The 19,027-nt window shown below is 37.5% G+C and overlaps 1 protein-coding gene across 2 annotated transcripts in view; it reads right to left on the reverse strand.

The window, feature by feature from the left end:
• Positions 1-19,027, reverse strand: part of SLC44A1 (solute carrier family 44 member 1) — a 202,916-nt gene that overhangs the window by 28,850 nt on the left and 155,039 nt on the right. Inside the window, exon 16 of one of the 2 annotated variants that reach the window (XM_058694679.1) lies at positions 15,854-18,264. The exons of the other annotated variant lie outside the window; for it this stretch is intronic. Coding sequence (XP_058550662.1) covers positions 18,241-18,264 — 24 coding nt within the window. The 3' untranslated portion in view covers positions 15,854-18,240. Of the gene's footprint in view, positions 1-15,853; positions 18,265-19,027 lie in introns of those variants that run through there. 2 annotated transcript variants of the gene reach the window in all.

Below are 19,027 nucleotides of genomic sequence, written 5' to 3' on the forward strand. Positions count from 1 at the left end.
GTCTCTGAAGAGCTAAAACCTAAAAGCCACTACATGCCCGTGTTGGGGAAGGAAGAACTTAGCGTACTGGGCACAGCTGCTCAGTGGAACTGTGGGTAGGCATTTGAAAGGACAGGACTGAGCCCTTGTGGCAGCATGACAACACATTTAGGATCAGGATTTATTATAAGTGAAAAAAGGAAGACAACCATAGTACATATGGTTGCAACTTTGTATATATAACTATATGTATACGCACATGTTCATTCTTGTGTAGAACTAGGAAGAATGTGTCTAAAATAAAAATAGAACTGCCACAAGGATGTGGGCAAAGGGGTGGAATATTTTCAGTGTTTTAGTATTGTATTTTCAATAAAGCAAGAAAAAAAGCATTCCATAGTGCCATCAGGTGGAAAGTCAGTTTTCTGTAATTTCAATAAAAGCTAGCACAGTGAGTACTTCTAATGCCCAGGTCTTGGTTTCTAAATACCAATTTCCATTAAAAGGAACCAGGATTCCTTTAAGACATTATTGATTACAGAGCTGAGATAGGGCAAGCACAACATAAGCCTGGAATAGCTGGGTTGTGTCAGTAAACAAGGAAGTACTCAAAAGGCTCATAGAGACCAGTCAAAAGTGTATAGGAGCCAGTGTATGTGCTCTTATTGGCCAAATGTGAGATATTTTGGGCATAAAGATAATGATGATAGAAAAAATATCCATAATTCAGTGAATAAATAAGTGGGAGAGAAAATAAAGTTCTTCCTCATAGTAGAATACCAACTAATAAATGTAGAAGGAATGAGGTATTGGAAAATCACCATTAGGCAAAAACCACAGTAGTAGTTGTTTCTGAGAAGAATCATGAATAGATGCTAAAGCCAGTTGGGTAAAAAGTTGATGACAAACATAATCTTTACATAGTCTCAATATATCTCCCCACAAGATACTTATTAATTACAAAGGGAGAAATAGAAAACTTACAGTGAAGGGACCAGGAAGATCACCTTAACCAAATGATCAAAGCTAACATCACCAATAATAGACAAACAGGTAATCATGTGCCTCCTGATATGAGGCACTGAGAAGAACACAGCGTGATTTCTGTGATATCCATGCCAAAAGTGCATAACCTAATCATGAAGAAACTTAAACCCAAACTGAAGGACATTCTATAAAGTAAATGGCCCGACTCTTAAAAAATGTCAAGGTCATAAGTGACAAAGAAACACTGAGGAATTGTTCTGAATTAAAGGACTTTAACGACATGTGAAACCAAATGCAATGTGTGATCCTAGACTGAATTCTTGACCAGAATGTTTTTTTTTTTCCATAGAGGACATTCATAGGACAACTGTAAAATTTAAATAGAGTATGTAGAACACACACACACACACACACACACACACGCGCGCGCGCGCGCACACACACACAGACATAGAGACAGACAAATAGAAACACAGAGAGCAAGAGGGACAAAAAATGATAAAACAAATATGATGATAAAATGCTAACGTTTTAGAATTCTGAGTGTGAGGTATGTAAGAATTCTTTGTACTACTCTTCCAACTTTTCTGTATGCCTAAAATTATTTCAAAATAAAGTTAAAAAATAATATCTACCAGTGTCATTAGCTTTTTTCTCTCTATTTTGGTAAAATACACTTAACAGAAAAATGTACCATTTTAATAATTTTAAATTTTTTTTGAGAGAGAGAGAAAGAGAGGGAGGGAAGGTCAGAGAGAGGGAGACACAGAATCTGAAGCAGGCTCTAGGCTTTGAGCTATCAGCACACAGCCTGACACAGGGCTCAAACCCACAAACTGTGAAATCATGACCTGAGCTTAAGTCGAATGCTTAACCGACTGAGCCACCCAGGAGCCCCCATTTTAATAATTTTAAAGTGCACAGTTCAATAGCATTTGTACATTCAGAAAGTTGTGCAGTCATCACCACTATATAATATACTCCGGAACATTTTCATCATCCTAAAAGGAAACTTCATACCCACTAAGCATCAACCCCTCTTTTCTCCCTTCTCCTAGTCCTTGAAAAACACTAATCTGCTCCCTGTCTCCATGAATTTGCCTATTCTAGATATTTTAGACAGACGTAATCATACACTTTACGGTCTTTGATGTTTGGCTTCTTTCCCTTAGCATATGTTTTCAACGTTCATCTGTGATGTAGCATGGATCAGTACCTAACTCCTTTTTATGGCTAGATGATGTTCTATTGTATGGGTATACTGCATTCTATTTATCCATTCATCAATTGATGGCTATTGGATTGTCTCCACCTTTCGGTTATTGTGAATAGTGCTATTATGAACATTTGTGTACAAATTTTGCTCCAATTTCTGTTTTTAATTATTTTGGGCATATATTTAGGAGTGGAGTTGCTGGGTCATATGGTTATTGTATGCTTGAGAATGTACTGAGAAACTGCCAAATTGTTTTCCATAGTGTCTGCATCATTTTGCATTCCCACCAGCAACATATGAGGGTTCCAATTTCTGCACATTCTAATTCATGCTTGTTATTATCTGTTTAATATTGTCATCCTAGTGGATGTGAAGTGGTATCTCACTGTGGTTTTGATTTGCACTTCTCCAAAATATTTAAATGCTGAGCATCTTTTCATGTGCTTTATGGCCATTAAAAAAATCTTATTTAGAGAAATGTCTATTCAAGTGCATTGCTCATTTTTAAATTGGGTTATCTTTTTATTGTTGAGTAGTAAGAGCTCTTTACATATTCTGGATACTAGATCCTCATCAGGTATATGATTTGGAAATATTTTCTCCAATTACGTGGGTTGTCTTTGCATACTTTTAAAAATAGTGTCCATTCATGCCAAAAGTTTTTAATTTTGATGAAGTCCAGTTTATCTATTTTTCCTCTGTTGCTTGTGTTTTGGTGTCATATCCAAAAAAACATTGCCAGATCCAAGGTCATGACAATTTATCCCTATGCTTTCTTATAAGGGATTTATAGTTTTAGCTTTTTTTAAAAAAATGTTTAATTTGAGAGAGAGAGGGAGAGAGAGAGAAAGAGAGAGAGAGAGAGAATGTGTGTGAGCTGGGGACAGGGACAGAGAAAGAGAGAGAGAGAGAGAGAGAGAGAGAGAGAGAATTCAAGAGAGAGAGAATCCATGCTGAGCATGGAGCCTAACACAGGGCTTGATCTCACAACCCTGAGATCATGACCTGAGCCTAAATCAAGAGTTGGATGCTCAACTGACTGAGCCACCCCTACAGTTTTAGCTCTTATATTGAGTCTTTGACTGACTGAGTTAAATTTTTATATATGATGTGAGGTAAGTGTCCAATTTCTTTTTCTTTTCCACATGGAGATACTGAATTGTGTAAGCATCATTTGAAAAACAATAAGGAAATGACAAATTTCCTCATTGAGTAATCTTGGCAATTTTACTGAAAAAAAAAACAGTTGAAATACACACATGCTTTTATTTTTATATTTTTAACCCTTTTCCATTGATTTCTATTTCTATCCATGTGTCAGTACCACATTGTTTTGGTTACCGTAACTTTGCAGCAAATTTTGAAATCAGGAAGTGGTAGTTCTCCAACTTCATTCTTTTTCAAGATTGTTTTGGCAATATGAAGTCCCTTGTAAAACTCCATATGAATTTTTGAATCACCATTTCTATTTCTACAAAAAAAGACCATTGGGATTTTGATAAGTGTTGCATTGAATCTGTCAACCACTTTGGGTAGTACTGTCATCCTAACAATAGTAACTCTTCCAGGGGCCCCTGGTTGGCTCAGTCAGTAGAGCATGCAACTCTTGATCTCAGGGTTGTGAGTTCAAGACCCACATTGGGCATTGAGCCTACTTAAAAAAAAAAATTAACTCTTCCAATCTGTGAATATAGATGTCTTCCCATTTACTTATGTCTTCTTTTCATTTCTTTCAATGGTATTTTGTAGCTTTTAATGTAAACATCTTGCACCACCTTAGTTAAATTTATTTTACTTTCTTCTTTTTGATGCTAATGGGAATGGGATTATTTTCTTCATTTCCTTTTTATATTGTTCATTGCTACTACACAGAAATAAAACTGATTTTTATGTGATCTTGTAACCCACAACAATGCTTAATTTGTTTAAATCTAATTGTGTGTGTGTGTGTGTGTGTGTGTGTGTGAAGTCATTATAATTTTCTCTACATAAGTTCATGTCCTCTGAAAAGAGAGATAATTTTACTTCCTACTTTCTAATCTGGGTGCCTTGTATTCCTTTTATTTCTTTTCCTTCCTGAATTGCCCTGGGTAGAACCTTCGGTACAATGTTGAATAGAAATGGCAAGAATAATGATGCTTGTCTTGTTATTGATCTTAGGGGGGAAACTTTGAGTCTTTCACCACTGAATATGACATTAGCTGTGTGGTTTTCATAAATAAGTTCCCCCACTACTACCACGGTGATTTCCCCCCCCCAAATGCACAAATCATCAAGTATTCTAGCTTAAAATCATTCAGTGAGTCACCATTTTCTTCAGCATAAAATCAAATCCTTTAGCATGGCCCACAGGACCCTCAAGATCTGACCTCAGTTGAGTTCTCCAGTTTCATGTCTCCATACCCATTCTCTGTACAGATTCACAGACATGTCATTTCTTCATACGTGTTGTTCCCTTGCTTCTTTACCTTATCACATCCTATCTCCCTGCCCCTCCCACCTTCAGGGAGTCTCCGTGCTGCTCCTGAGCTAACTCCATTAGAGTGTCTGGCACACTGTATTACAATCGTCTGCTTACCCCTTGTCTTCCTAAACAGACTGTGAGACTTTGGAAGGCAAAGACCGGATCTCTCATTTCTGCATCCTTGGCTAATATAGGACTTGATAAATGTCTTTGGGATAAACGAAGACTCCTTTCTGTTTTTTTTTTTTAATATGTAAGAATGTGTCTTGTAAGTCCTAATAGAGGAAGATCTGGGTAAGGATGAAGTAATACATTCAGTTAAAGAATCAGGAAGTTATAACCTGGGACTTTATCAGCTCAACACCTCAAATCCCAATTTGAGAGCCATATGCAGATTATTTTGCTTTCATAGTAACTTGAAGAATGTGTACACTAACTTCCATCAAATAACAAAATTCTACTAATTTTGGTGTTTTCCTTTCTTTTCAGGTTGCCAGGAAGCTCAAAATATTTACTACCTTACTATGCTGTGACAATTAGTCCTAGAGTCTAGCATATTTGTTTCTTCTTGCTTATGCCTTTGTTTTTCTGTTTTTAATAATCTTATTGTATATATGCATTTTTGGCAAAAGTAGAGAATAAATATGTAAATATACAAATACATCAAAAATACTGCATTATTTCTTATTAGCATAGAAGTGCACGGATGATTAAGGTGACAATTAGTAGAACAGAGTTACAGCCATTAAGACAAAGTTTGCCTGCAGTTACTGAAGCTGCATAGTCATTGTTAGGTCGGGGTCTCTTAACCAGCAATTAGGTAGATTTCATTCATCAGGGAGTGAAAAAAATAAATATTTTTGTTGGAAAAGAGAAGTATTTTCAGGCCCTCAAACTCTTTTCCAACTGACTCCTTCTTAACAGTACAGACATTTTGCATCAGATAGCATTGAGAAGAAAAGGTAAATATTTCTGAATTCAATTAATCAGAGTCAGAGCCTCTAATTGGCTCTAATGGATGAACTTGACCATCAGGTGCAAGCCCCTAACTTTAAATGCAGAGGCGACCTGCACCACCCTGAGTATAGGCTTCCATGATTTCTTTTTCCTCCCCCCCAGATCTAGTTGGTCACCAGGCCTGTTAGATTTCTCCCTGGAATATTCCTCTTCCCCTCTTACTCTCTCCCAGGTCTCCCTCCTCCTGTCCCAGGCTCCTGATAAATCTTGGTTCAGGTCTGAATGCACATGCAAGACTCCTGTATCCTCTCCAGGGTCACCTCTTGCTGCATATCCACATATTCTTGGTTCAGAACATGCTGGACAACTGGCATTTTCTCATGTTGCTGTACGATTACTGATGTTATTCCTCTGACTAGAATCTTCTCCTTTCCCTCCACCTCCCCTCCCATCACCTGGCTAATTCCTGCTCATCCTTTAAGGCTCGGTTCAGGTAGCTTCTCCTAATGACCCCATACTTCCCTATGTGCTCCCAGAGCACGCTGTTCTCATCTTAACCCTCACTGCTGTCTATCTCCCTCATTAGGCTGTTAGCTACTTAAGGTAGGGAGTGAGTGAATATTTACCACCAAGTTCCCGCATTATAAATCTTGCTGACCAGAGGAGGTCTCAGGAAATGCTTGCTGAATTAAAGTGGACACACTTAGCGCATTGCTGTAGACATGCTGAGTAAATGCATCTGAAATGGGCCTCACTTATTACATTTTCCACAAAAATTTTCCTCACCAACTCTCATCAGACTGTTTTCTTTTCTTCCTTTTTTTTAAACCTAATCCTTCTAAATTTATTAAGTCCTTCTCACTCCTTCCCCTGATCTTTCCCTCATTTAATTAAAAAAAAAAATCCTTAATCCATTTGTATTTGACTTAGGTTCGCTGTCATTCTGAAAGCCAATTGTTCTAAACACCATTTATTGAGTGAATTCTTTCTTTCCTTATTCATTTGAGGTATATCCTTAGCTTTTATTAAGTTCTTATAAATAATATGTTTTGGGAACTATTCTTCTACTCCATTAGATCTATTACCATATGGGTTTAGTTATTGTCATTTTATTTCACTTACCTAGCTATTTGCTTTTGAATGTGACTACATTTTTTCATATTAAGAAACTCTAGAGGAATATTTTAAACATAGAGATAAGCAAAGAAAAAATTAAATTATTCATAATCCCATAACAAAGAGATAACCATAATTATGATTTTGATGTAAAAAGGGTGGTTTTCCTAGCTGCCTTCCTCTTCACCATGACATTCTCCAATACTCTAGAATGTACTGGTTGATATCATAGCTGGCTGAATGTTCCCAGGGGCTTGCGTACTCTGTTCTCAACATCAGTGAACTATTCGTGGTAAGAGTCAGGTGTGTTTATTCCAACATGTTATGCCAGGTGCAATGGGTTATTTTAATGGTATGCTTACTTATGTAATATATATTGATAAAAACTATGGGGGCCCCTGGGTCGCTCAGTCGGTTAAGCATCCAACTCTTGGTTTCGGCTCAGGTCATGATCTCAGAGTTTGTGGATTTGAGCCCTGCGTCTGGCAAATTTCTATGAAAACTAAGTTGAATGCCTTGGAAAGACTATAAAGATACTAAAATTATTACTCTCAACTGTGTGAAAATTATAAAGAATAGAAATTATAAAACTCTGGGAGTGCATACTCAGCTGACTTCATAAGCATGTCTAAATTCCTAATCCACTTTTGAAAATCCATGATTTCACTTTATTAAAGTTTTGGGTGGTTATATTATTGGTGTGGTTAAATGCAAAAAAAAGACAACAGACAACTTCAGAGGAGTCAGTCATAAAAAAGAACTATACCTATGTCAAAAGATTGCCAATGAATGTTTACTTATATTTAAACATTTTTTTCTTTAATAATGATTCTCCTTGACCACATGTTTCAATTAACTGATTAACTACCAGTGCTTATGGAATTGCTTCAGAGAGCACCTACCATACCTTCAGTCATTTAAAAATATATAAGAATATGGATTTTATATAAATGAGATCAGGCTGTAAATACTGCTTTATCCCCCCTTTCATTGGCTATACTGTAGACGTTATTCCAAGTCATTAAATATTACTCATTTTTAATACCTGCCTAGTCCCTCCTATTAAAGTTCTATTCAACTCTTCGTTTTTTTTTAGACATGTAAAACTATGTACCTTTCTTGATTTCCTCTTTGCAGGACTGACAGAACACTTGGAGGTCAATCTTATGCTCATCCTTGGGTTTCTTAAACAACGAATCTCTTTTTCTCAATTTTCATTCACATTTTTAATTTTGGCATTAAATTGTTTTATTTTGTTGTAAGCCGTGACAATCCTTCCTGGCAGGTGGAGAGTAGATCAAACACAAACCCCTAATATCCTGCCTCCAAACGTAAGGTTATATGATGAGTATGGATGACTAAAAGCCCTTTTGTTTTTGCCTTGAAGGCAATTACTTACTGTGGCCTCTCTAGTCTGACATACCTGGCCAGGGAGTTATAACTACCTAGAAAGCTTTAAGACTGTCATTGAAAATGCTGATAAGCCCATGAAATGGTCTAATAGCTTAGCTTTGCGTTTTCTGAAATCCTAAATTTCACCTAGGTGCATCTTCTAAAGTTATTTTTCTCAGGATGTGAATAGTAAATGCATACTATGAAACAAAAGGCACAAAGCACTTCTTACTTTCACTGCTACTTGCCCCACCTAAAAAAATAACGTATGAAGAGGCACTGATTAGTTTCACAGCACTTGATAGGAGATCTAAGGCCAAAGAGCCTTGCAGTACACTGGCTTCTTTCTCAATTTTTCAACACCTGTAAGAGCTTTGAGCTATACAGCTATTTGAAGCTCAAATTTTAATCATAACTTACATTATTAATGTAATAACTTACATAACTTACATCTGAAGTGTGTAAGTAGTATGCTTCCTGAAAGAAATCAAGTAGGTGTTTTTTTTTTAATTTTCTAAAATTTGAGGTTGAATACAGAGTATATTTCCATAGTCAAACAGAAAAAAATTCTGGGTACCTTTTAGGAGACGTGAGGCTTTTTGCATCTCTTTAATCTCTAGGTGGTCTATAGAACAAGAAATTATGTAAACTTACATCAGAATGACCCAAAATATGAATGAACAGTCCAGACTCATTAATATTCTTCAGTATCTCAAGTACCTCCGTTGTTTGAGGATGCCTCATAAATGTTCTAGAGCAACAACTTTTGGCAAGACGGTATAGATCAACAGCTGGGCTATGATCTGGGCATTATTCGCATTTGCTCATGAAAAGCAGTCTGTACAGAAGCCTCTCAAAAAAAGGCCAACATTGTGAAACAAATCAGGAGAGGTTTATTGCTATTGAAAACGGTCTTCTTCCACTTATGAACATCCCTTCCTTAGTCCCCAGTATCAATCAAAACATGGTTAATGGGGTGCCTGTGTAGCTCAGTCGGTTAAGCGTCCGATTCTTGATTTTAGCCCAGCTCTTGATCTCAGGGTCGTGAATTCAAGCTCAGCATTGGGCTCTGTGCTGGGTTTGAAGCCTTGTTAAAAATAAATAAATAAAATAAAATATTAGTTTTAAATGAGCTTGACTTTTTCCAAACTTTCATGGGGCACAGCATAAATTTCAGCACACCAGAGTTTCGCAAACCCACTAACTTAGCACAGATCCAGGTTTCAATTCGTGGGCAGGGCACCGTACCAGGTGCGTGTGTTTTCTCTGGTAAATGTTATCCAACAGGCTTTTTTCTACTCTACCTAATGACTTAATTCAGCTGCAATGGCAGCCCAGGCTCAAGCCCCACCGGGCAGTGGATGAACTTTGTACTTCTTTAGTTTGTAGTACATTTATATTTTGTACTTCAAGGATCCTAGGACATGCTGCAAGTTGCTAGAAAGGAAGAGCTTGGAAATTCTGGGGCACCCTTGCAGCATAAGGACCTAATCTGAAGCCAAGATGTTGCCCATGATCACTTTCTATTGAAGAGTAGAATATGCCACCCCAAAATAGGACGGTAGGATTTCAAAACATGCTACCCCCAAATGCCACTTTGGTATATTGATCATTTTGAGCTACATGTAGGTACCCGAAAAGGAGTAGATGCAGGGAGAGGCTTTCTCTGAACTCTCCTTATCTGCCTAAAGACAGATCCTCCAAAGGACTGTCGTCAAGTCCCTTCTTGGGAGGTTCATTAACCAGGGAGAACTGACTCTTATCACAGGAGACAAAAAGTCGACACCACACCCAGGCAAACTTTCTCACAAACTATCTCACCTCCCCCTCTATTCTTCCAAGGGCCCATGCATCTTTCCTAAAAATCATCTCCTGTTCCCCAGGAGGCTTACCTCACCCCTTGTCTTTCTCTGGTAAGATGGTATTTAAGCTTGAATTCTAAGCCACCTCAGGGAGTTACTCAATTTTCCCTGGGCATCTCCCATGTATACATGAGGTACGCATGTTAATAAATTTCTGCGTGTTTTTCTCATTAATCTGTCTTCTATTAAGGAGGTCTCAGCTAAGAACTCAAAAGGGGGGGGGATTATTTTCCTCCCTTACACTACTATTAATCACCATCCTGGTCATGGGAAAGTGTTCCAACACAGTACACAATGACATTCTTTCCTATAAAATTTTATTTATTACATAAAAAATTCTATACATTTGTTAGACTAAAATACAGTTTTCATTATAATTCTGGCAACTGAGTCAGTACACAGAGAAAACTTAGCATTAGATCAGCACTTTTTTCTATTTCATATTTCTGCACAAGAAAAACATTTCAAAGCTCCATTTCATATCGGCTCATTGTACTCTGAGGCCAGCTGGAATTTCATCCAATTCAGAGCTCTTGGAAGTTAATTTCCCAGCAAGATTTGATAACTCCAGAAAGTTAATTGCTTAATATACATATTTTTAAAGTCCTCTGAGAGCATCATGCTCTGTCTGTAAAGTCTGCACTGTGTCAATAATGACAGTCACAAATAGTTAGGCTACCACCGTGTCTGTGGGGCATGTTCAAGCACCTACATGTTTGTTTCCCCACCTGAATACAGTGTAATGACACTGTGATAAGAAAAAGCTCAAAATAACACTAAGGTAAAGGATCCTGAACTACGGAATTCATGGAAGGCTGAACTGTGATCCTACAGTTCATAATGGACAGACAGGACATGGTACAAATATTCATTCTGACACTATGGAATAGGATGCAATGGCAAAAGAAAAAGACAAAGACAAAAAAGGCAGCAAGTTGAGAAATATGCGGCACCACAACATACTTCTCATGCTGTGTCACACAGCAGTGAGAAATAGGGACACACTGATGCGTGTTTTGTATTCCTATCACCCCACACGTTGGGCTGGGCCTGACACGATGTGAAGGCTCAAAGCCTGAGAGGTCTATAGCAGGTCCCTATTGCACTGACTTGTCTTAAAGCTTGGCTGCCTGTTCTAGGGGCTCTATTCTAAACTCCAGAAATTTGGACGGGTTGTGCCAGCAAGTACTTAGAGTTGGGCCTTTGGTCTTCAGAAGATATGCATTTGTCTTTGGTTGTTTTTCCAGAGCCCCTGTCATTTTGTTAGGTGCCTTCCACACTTTTCTCCCCACCTTTCTGGTTTGTTAGTTGTAAAGTTTTTCCTCTTATAATCAAATCAGCTAACAACCCAACTTACCTCATGGGGTTACAAGACCTGTTTAAAGTGCATTCAGTGGTCAAGAATATTCTGAGACAGTATAATTGAAACTTCTTTCTATTACGGAGCTGCCGGTACCCTTTTGTAAAAGGGAAGAAGTCAGAAAACCTCAACAACACCACATAACCTTGTAGTAAGCACTAAGTCAACACAGAAGAAAGGTAAATTTCCCCATGCCAAGTCTCTGAAAATCAAATCTAGCAAAAACCAAGAGGAGCCAAAAAGAACTTCCAAGTACAGACTACTGGAGCCCAGAGGACGGGGACAACTTACTAGTCTGTCTCAGATCATCAGCCCCCAAAAGCTGTCCTGTTACTGTCTCATTCCTATGAGGTATCTAATACCATTTAGGAATCCTGGCCTGATGATCAACATGGTAAATAAAGAGAGTGCTCACATTTTCTAGTGGCAGGTGGCATGGTCCGTGGGCTGCTGGCTGTAGCTTCATCTCAGTTCTGTGCCCATTTAGTCAAGTCTTCTGTTCCATGCCTACTTTTTACTCACACGGAATGATTTAACACAAATTCCTGAAAAAAATAACTAACTCAAACTATATTTCTATCTGACAGGATGGGTGAATCAGATTCAGAGGTGAAGATCAGAACATTCTAAGTCATACACATCTACGACAAAAGGAATATCAAATGTAGATACTTACACTGGACTCAGGCCCTTTTTCACCCGATATGGGAATTTCCACCCATGGTCTCTCCATTTGCTACTGTAGAAGGTTCATTAAAGCTCTTCTGGATGTGAGGGGTGGGGTAGGGAGCTGACCTTTCTCCTTTCTTCTCCAGCCAGTTATGAGATTTCCATTGCTTTCTTCAGCTTGAAAAGGTAGGTAATGGTTTGATGTCTGACTATAAATCATGACTCACTGGAATCAAACCTTAAAAGAACTTCAAACTCCTTTAAGGATTTCTGCGTGCTATTTTAAGGGCCCTGAGGGCCCTCCATGTAGACACAGCACCCCTACCTAATAGTATGGAGCAGATGTGAAGAAATCCACGTGCTTCCCTAAAGAAGCAAGACAGGGTGGGTGTGGGGAGTGAAGGCACAGTCTCATTGGAAGAGTGGTCAGAAGCTGCTCTAGTGGGTGACTGGAAAACACTCAAAGCAAGAAACACTTCCCCGATTTAAGTGGGGAGGAAAACAACTTCTGAATTCCCTCCTCCCCATCCCCAGCATCTGCTTCTCCAACTTTCCACTGAAACTTTGTCAACTATGAGCTAAAATGAGTTTGCTAATTTTTCATCATCTTCAATTGTTCTTGGTCATGATGACTGATGTATTTTTAGACAGTGATCTACTGATAACACTTGTCGTATCTGAGCAACAATAAAAAGAATCAATCAATAATTTGTAGATGGCTAATTATAAGGGTTCCTTCCTTATTCACTGTCTGGATTTTCTCATCCATGGCAAATAATGTGGTAGTTTGCCAAAATCCATCCCTAACACACACACCATCACACCTCCAAGGAAAGAAATCTCACTGTCTTGAAGATTCAGTGTCGACCATTTTGTTACTTTTCACATTAGTGCGGTTTCTATTTCCAAAACTGGTACTAAATGAAAAGTCTTAAGTTACACAAATGATTCCAGGTCAGAAGTTGGTAGGTGCCATCTTAAAAGTATTTTTAGTGGAGTCCTAATCACTACTTTATTTCAAAACATGTTATCAAACCAACTTTAGAGCAGCCTTTGATTTGTGTGCACGAGGCCCTAAGGGGATGGTGGGGTGGAGGCTGGCAGTTTGAGGGCCCTGAAATTCGATTACCATTTTAAATGTTCATAAATGTGCTATGTGCCTTTGAGAGAAAGGCAGTCCATTGCTTTCATAAGTTTCTCAAAGGGGCCCACAGTCCTCTCACAAGATTAAGAACCTGCTTATGAATATCAAATATTAAATTCAGGTCTTAGCAAATAAAAGTCAAAATTTCCTGAAACATTTGGGAATTACAATGCTTTCATATTCAGCTAGGTCTTGACTAGACCTTGAGTAACCTAAAAGCGTTATTATTCTCAATGCCCTGGCCTGGAGTATTTTTTTCCTCAGGAAATCATTTCAGTTGTAAAACTGAGTATCAAAATGGAATAAAATAGCCTAATATTTTGGTTCCTAGTAATTTCATATCTTTTCCACAAATTTACTAATGAATTCCTTTAGAAAATATCAAACTTAAATGTTGCCCATGTAATTTACAAAAGTGGTAATTGTTCATGCAATATTGAAACTGAAACATAAGTTTGACTTTTTTTTATCCATATAAAAACCATGAAGATGGGAAGGACGAAAATCTACTGTAGTATCTCCCTAGAAAGGTTTTCCACAGAAATTCTCAAATTTAAAAACTCTGCATTGAAGCTTTCTATAAGAAAGACACTTTAAAAGATTTGAATCTTGGATTAAAATTTTCCTCTTAAAACTTGTAGAGTAAGAATTTGGTTCACATTTATGAAGTTTGAATGGGGGAAAGTGTGCTATTTTAAATTGACAAGTGTATGCAACATGTTTAGTTTTTTGTTTGTTAAGTTTGTTAGCTCTAGATTTTTCTCTTGGCACACTCAAGGGTCCTGGTTTCAAAATTTGGGCTATGTGCCACTAATCAAAGATGAGCTAATTTCAAAAGCAGCCACTGTATGTGAACAGTACCTACCCTTCAAAAGGGCTAATATGCATCCTTAGTACACAAAGATGCATGAATATGCATTTAAAGCAAAAGGAATTCTATGCTGTGAATTTATAATATGCAAATCTCTGCCTTATGTGCATTTACTTTTGAACTTGCAATTTTCTAATATATATTCACGGACCACATCTTAACTCTAGGCAAGCTGTTATAGTGCACTCCTATCTGTCAGATGAAATGTATGAAAAGAATACAGAAATTAACTGTGGCAGGTGCATTGATAAGCCTCTAGACTCTGAGAATTTTTTTTTTAAGTAGCAATAAAAAAAGCAATAGAGAACTTATCGAAAGGTGAAAGCTTAAAGTATTTTCTGAAGGAAACTTCTCATAGGCTACCTTAAGGCTACTGGAAACTCCAGAAATTCAAATGAGAAAGTTACTGACCAAAGATAAACTAAAATGTTCAAGTCACCATAATTGGCAGCTCCATTTTCGGAATGGACTCCATTATTTCTATTTCGCAGGTGGGGTGGCCTGGGGGACCCCCTTGAAATGGCCTTTATTAGCTAGTGCTGGTGCATGGTGCAAATGGTTGAAGCTTTGGAGACACTGATATGGCCTGATATTTGGTGCCTGCAGTTCTGGTGGGAGAAGCACTACTCTCATGTAAAGCAACAGCTCAGGACCAGGATAAAGGAAGGGGTCATCTCCTCACTACCCCTACTGGGATGAAATCCTGAAACTGCCCTGGAAAGACAAGGAGCCTTGGCAGATACCAAGATCAATGGTATTGGGAATCAGCAACTTAATGTTCTTTGCTAAAAAAAAGAAAAAAAAAGAAAAAAGAAAAAATATCTAAGAGTAAGGGAGCATATCTACAAAGGAACTTATTTCCAGCATAATTTAAAAATAAGATTCAATGAGTGCCTCCTCCCCAACCAATATGGAAAAAGTTTGGGTACCAACACACAGTTAAGCTACTTAAACTGCAGTAACGTAGGACTTAATTGTGCTATAGGATAGGATAAAAGCTCTAATCCTAAACATTAAGCACTGCATTAAATGGTTTAAAGGAACAACCTGCTCTGAGCTCTGCTCATCCATGCAAGGATTATGTAATCTCAACGCCCTAGCTAAATTCCTAATGTTTACCTAACGCACTGATTAAGCCTCCAGTAGAACATAGGTCTCTTGGACTTACACCGAAATGTAACCTTCTCCCTTCCATACTACATTATAGCAGCACTTACTATTGAGGCGGGAGCCTAGAAAGTCTAAATCATGTACCAGAGGCTTTTTCTGATGGCAGAGCCCACAGTGATACTCCGGCCACCACGATCACCATTTACAATAGAGGACCCTAACTAGAACTCTGGAGATGTAAGTACTGAACACAATTTTGAAGATCCATCACAGAAAAAGACAAAAACCACAACACAGAGTCGATGGCTTATAAAATTATTCAGGTAACCACATATCACAGATAATTTTTGTTCTTCATCTATTCTTCTCACTTGGGCAGAAGATGGAGGCAGTGAGCGAGTAGCAATAAGGCGGCCCATAGCTAGCTGAAGAATGACTCACAATGAATGAAAGAGGCAGCAGGAATATCCAAACATAACCTCAAACCATTTAAATATTGCTAAAAAGCCTCTGTGAGGCTTTATAAAATGTATCAAGGAATGAAGCTCATATGAGAGTGATATTCTATATATTAAACATCTCTCTGTGTGTGCCTGTGGTAACATATATGCACCTATGCATATATCTACTTAGACAGCACACAGATTCACTCAGGGAAAACAGCCTGGCAATTAATTTGGAACTCAAATGACATGGTTACACATAGATCATAATTTCTAAACACAATGTTAGTAAAACGAAATTTATTTGTAAAACAGGACCTGTTATATAAAATGGCACACAATCAAGTTATACAAAAATACAAAATTTCTTTCTGATTACAGTTCTAGTTGCAAATGATAATTAGAAAGCATTCCTGGTGGCTTCCAAATAGCTGAGATTGCGAGCAAATGGAACAGGGAGCAGCAAGAGTCCATGATGCTGGGATGTCCAAGTGAGTAGAACCTAATTTCCAAATTCAAGACTTCCATCAGGTCACTTTGGAGGGACATCTCCTAGAATAGCTAGCTCCTAGAACGTCTTCTGTTTTGATACTCATCTTCCAAACTTTTTCCAATCCTAAATTTAGTTCCCAATGTTTCTTAATGTCCAAAATCTGTGTGGCTATGAAACAGAAGGTATTCTGAATTTCCTTACATGATTTGCTCTCTCATCTATTTGGAAAATTGTTAGTTACATAATTATATTTATTCCATTTCAAATGATATAAAAGAGTACAATGATACCGTTTGGCGTTTGGCGATGTTAGATGTTAACTTCTGGAGAATTATTGTTTCAAAATAGCTAGTCTCACAATGTTGGTTTCCCAGGTCTTGCCAAGATATGAGCTCTTAACTGTGTGTGTGTGTGTGGTTTTTTGTTTGTTTTTTTTTAAAAATCCAGACTCTTATTGCAAATATTCTGAAAAATCAGAAATATTACATGAGCTTTGAAAAGAAACCAAGGCATTTAGCAAATTTTAGCCTAGCTAGAGTAAAGAACACGGATACTTAAAAAAAAAAAAAATACAATTTACCTTTTGCAGCAATTTAAAGGTCTAACCCTTTGAAAGGAAGCACATTAGCAAACAGCTGCTTATTAAGCCCTAGTGACATTAATTGTATGCATTTCCATCATACCGGTCTAATTCACTGTCTAACTCTGGTAGGAGGCAATGCTTTCTTTCAAAAGATTCTTCTTCCATGGAATGATAAAATGCTGAGGCTTTTTTTTTTTTTTTGTACAGAGCCTGTATTTAGTGCAATAAGTTTAAAAAATTTGCTCTGAAATATTTACTTTACATTAACAAAAATAGCCTTTTTTAAAAAAATTGTAACAAAAAGGAGTTATCGCATAAACAGATCATGAATTATTCTTAGCAAATTACACTTTTTTTTTTCTTAAAGCATTCACCATTACAATAAGCAGAACAATGGAATATTAGCCATTCATATCTGGTAAGCTTTAGGAATTAAAAAAAAGAAAAACAACAAAGAAACAAAAAAACCCCAAACCCATCCCCAAACACAAAGAATGTTCGACTCTTAGGATCAAAACATAACCAATTCTTCAGTTAAACATTGTAGAATCTGGATACTGAATGAATTGCCAAGGAGGGGAGCACCTGCCAGTATGTTTTCAGATTTCATAGCATTTGAATAAAATGGCCATTTAGCCCTAAGCCACTGAAGTTCCTTAGAAGCAGAAGCCCAAGCACTGGAATCTGCAAGGCTTTTGTGTTCCAAGTTTCCCTTCCTTCTTTATTCCTCCCAGCATTACTTAATCTGCAAATCAATACACAGAAACTTAATGGCTAAACTCGCTGGGTGCCCCAGCTTCCCTTCAAATCAGGCACACAAATGTGTGGAGGATGCTACTTAAGTAAAAAATGAAAGAAAAGACAAACTATAAGAACAAAGTTTGCATAAGAAAGATTATCTACCCTTTTCTTTTTAACCTACTCTCTTATAGAAGCTTAGGGTAAACTACAAATACCTGAGGAGTTGGTTACTTTTTAATGTTGGCTGACAAATGCATGAGCGATTATGAAAATTCCCATATTGAGTCCACTTGTATGTTTCTAAAAGTAAAATGACATGGCTTCTTTGATTGGGGAAAACTGATTGGAGTAACTCCTTATTTATCTGAAAGCATATGCCTAGTCTCGTCCCACTAGGACTTATGCATCAGTAAAATAAGATCTTGATTTTATGCACACATCAGGGAAATCACCCCTGAATAAACTTTAGACAGAGAATTCGGTACAATAATTTTATCTCATTTAAATAACTAAAGTTAAAATCTCCTCTAAGTTATTAAAAATGTTAATCAGATATGAATCTTAACATTTCCATTAAGACAATTACAATTGAAAACATTAAATGACGGCAGTTGCCTTGTAAAAGCCACCCGTATGAAAGGAGTACATGTTTGACAAAAATAAGCATAAAAAAGGTATTAAATCCCTGTTCCTTTTCTCTGATTTTGGCTGATTATGTGTGTGTGTGTATATACATATACATATATATACACACATACATATACATATATACACACACCCACACACACAAATACATAGTTATGTGTATATATTGTTTTGGAATGTCAATGGGTTCCATAACGGTCGGCTAGGTTCAAGCAGAACTTGCTCCCGAAGCCTAGAAAACAAAGTCATACAGAGTATAATCTTAGACAATTACCATTAAAAGGAGGTCATGAATGATGTTACAAGTACACAGATGGTCACAAGCGGCAACAAAGCAAAATGGACTGAGAGCCCTTTGCGCGAACCTATATTCCAGGGGCCGCAATTCCTATGAATGTTGAAAGTCAGGGGCACCTGGGTGGCTCAGTCAGTTAAGCGACTTCAGCTCATGATCTCACAGCTCTGTGAGTTCCAGCTCCTGTTAGGCTCCGTGCTGACAGCTAGGAGCCTGGAGCCTACTTTGGATTCTGTGTCTTTCTCTCCCTCTGCCCTTTCCCTGCTCACACTCTGTCTCAAAAGTAAGTAAACATTAAAAAAACAAAAATTTAAAGAAAGTCACATTTCCTTCTGGATAATCTCTGAGATACGCAGAGAATACATCTCTGGCCTATGTTGTTACAGTGTTCAGGTTTTTTTTTTTCCTTTTCCTCTATAAATTCTTTCCTGTTGAAGCAGATGGCCGGAAGTTCTCTTTCTTAAACTTCTATAACATCACATTTGGTAAATCTTTCTAAAATCATTTTCAAAGACTTATAGGATGACCTCACAGACCTTCAGAGTGTCCTGAACTAGTGAGGCTCTTTCTCAAAAAAAAAAAAAAAAAAAAAAAAGTCCAAGAGGAAAACTGGAAGTACTTATATTTAATTCAATGATCCCTCGTCAAAAGGGAAATTTAAAACCTCACTTTCCTGAACCTTAATTCTCTAGGCTAAAAG

Source organism: Neofelis nebulosa, chromosome 12 (assembly GCF_028018385.1).
Source record: "Neofelis nebulosa isolate mNeoNeb1 chromosome 12, mNeoNeb1.pri, whole genome shotgun sequence".
In the NCBI taxonomy this organism is placed as follows: domain Eukaryota; kingdom Metazoa; phylum Chordata; class Mammalia; order Carnivora; family Felidae; genus Neofelis; species Neofelis nebulosa.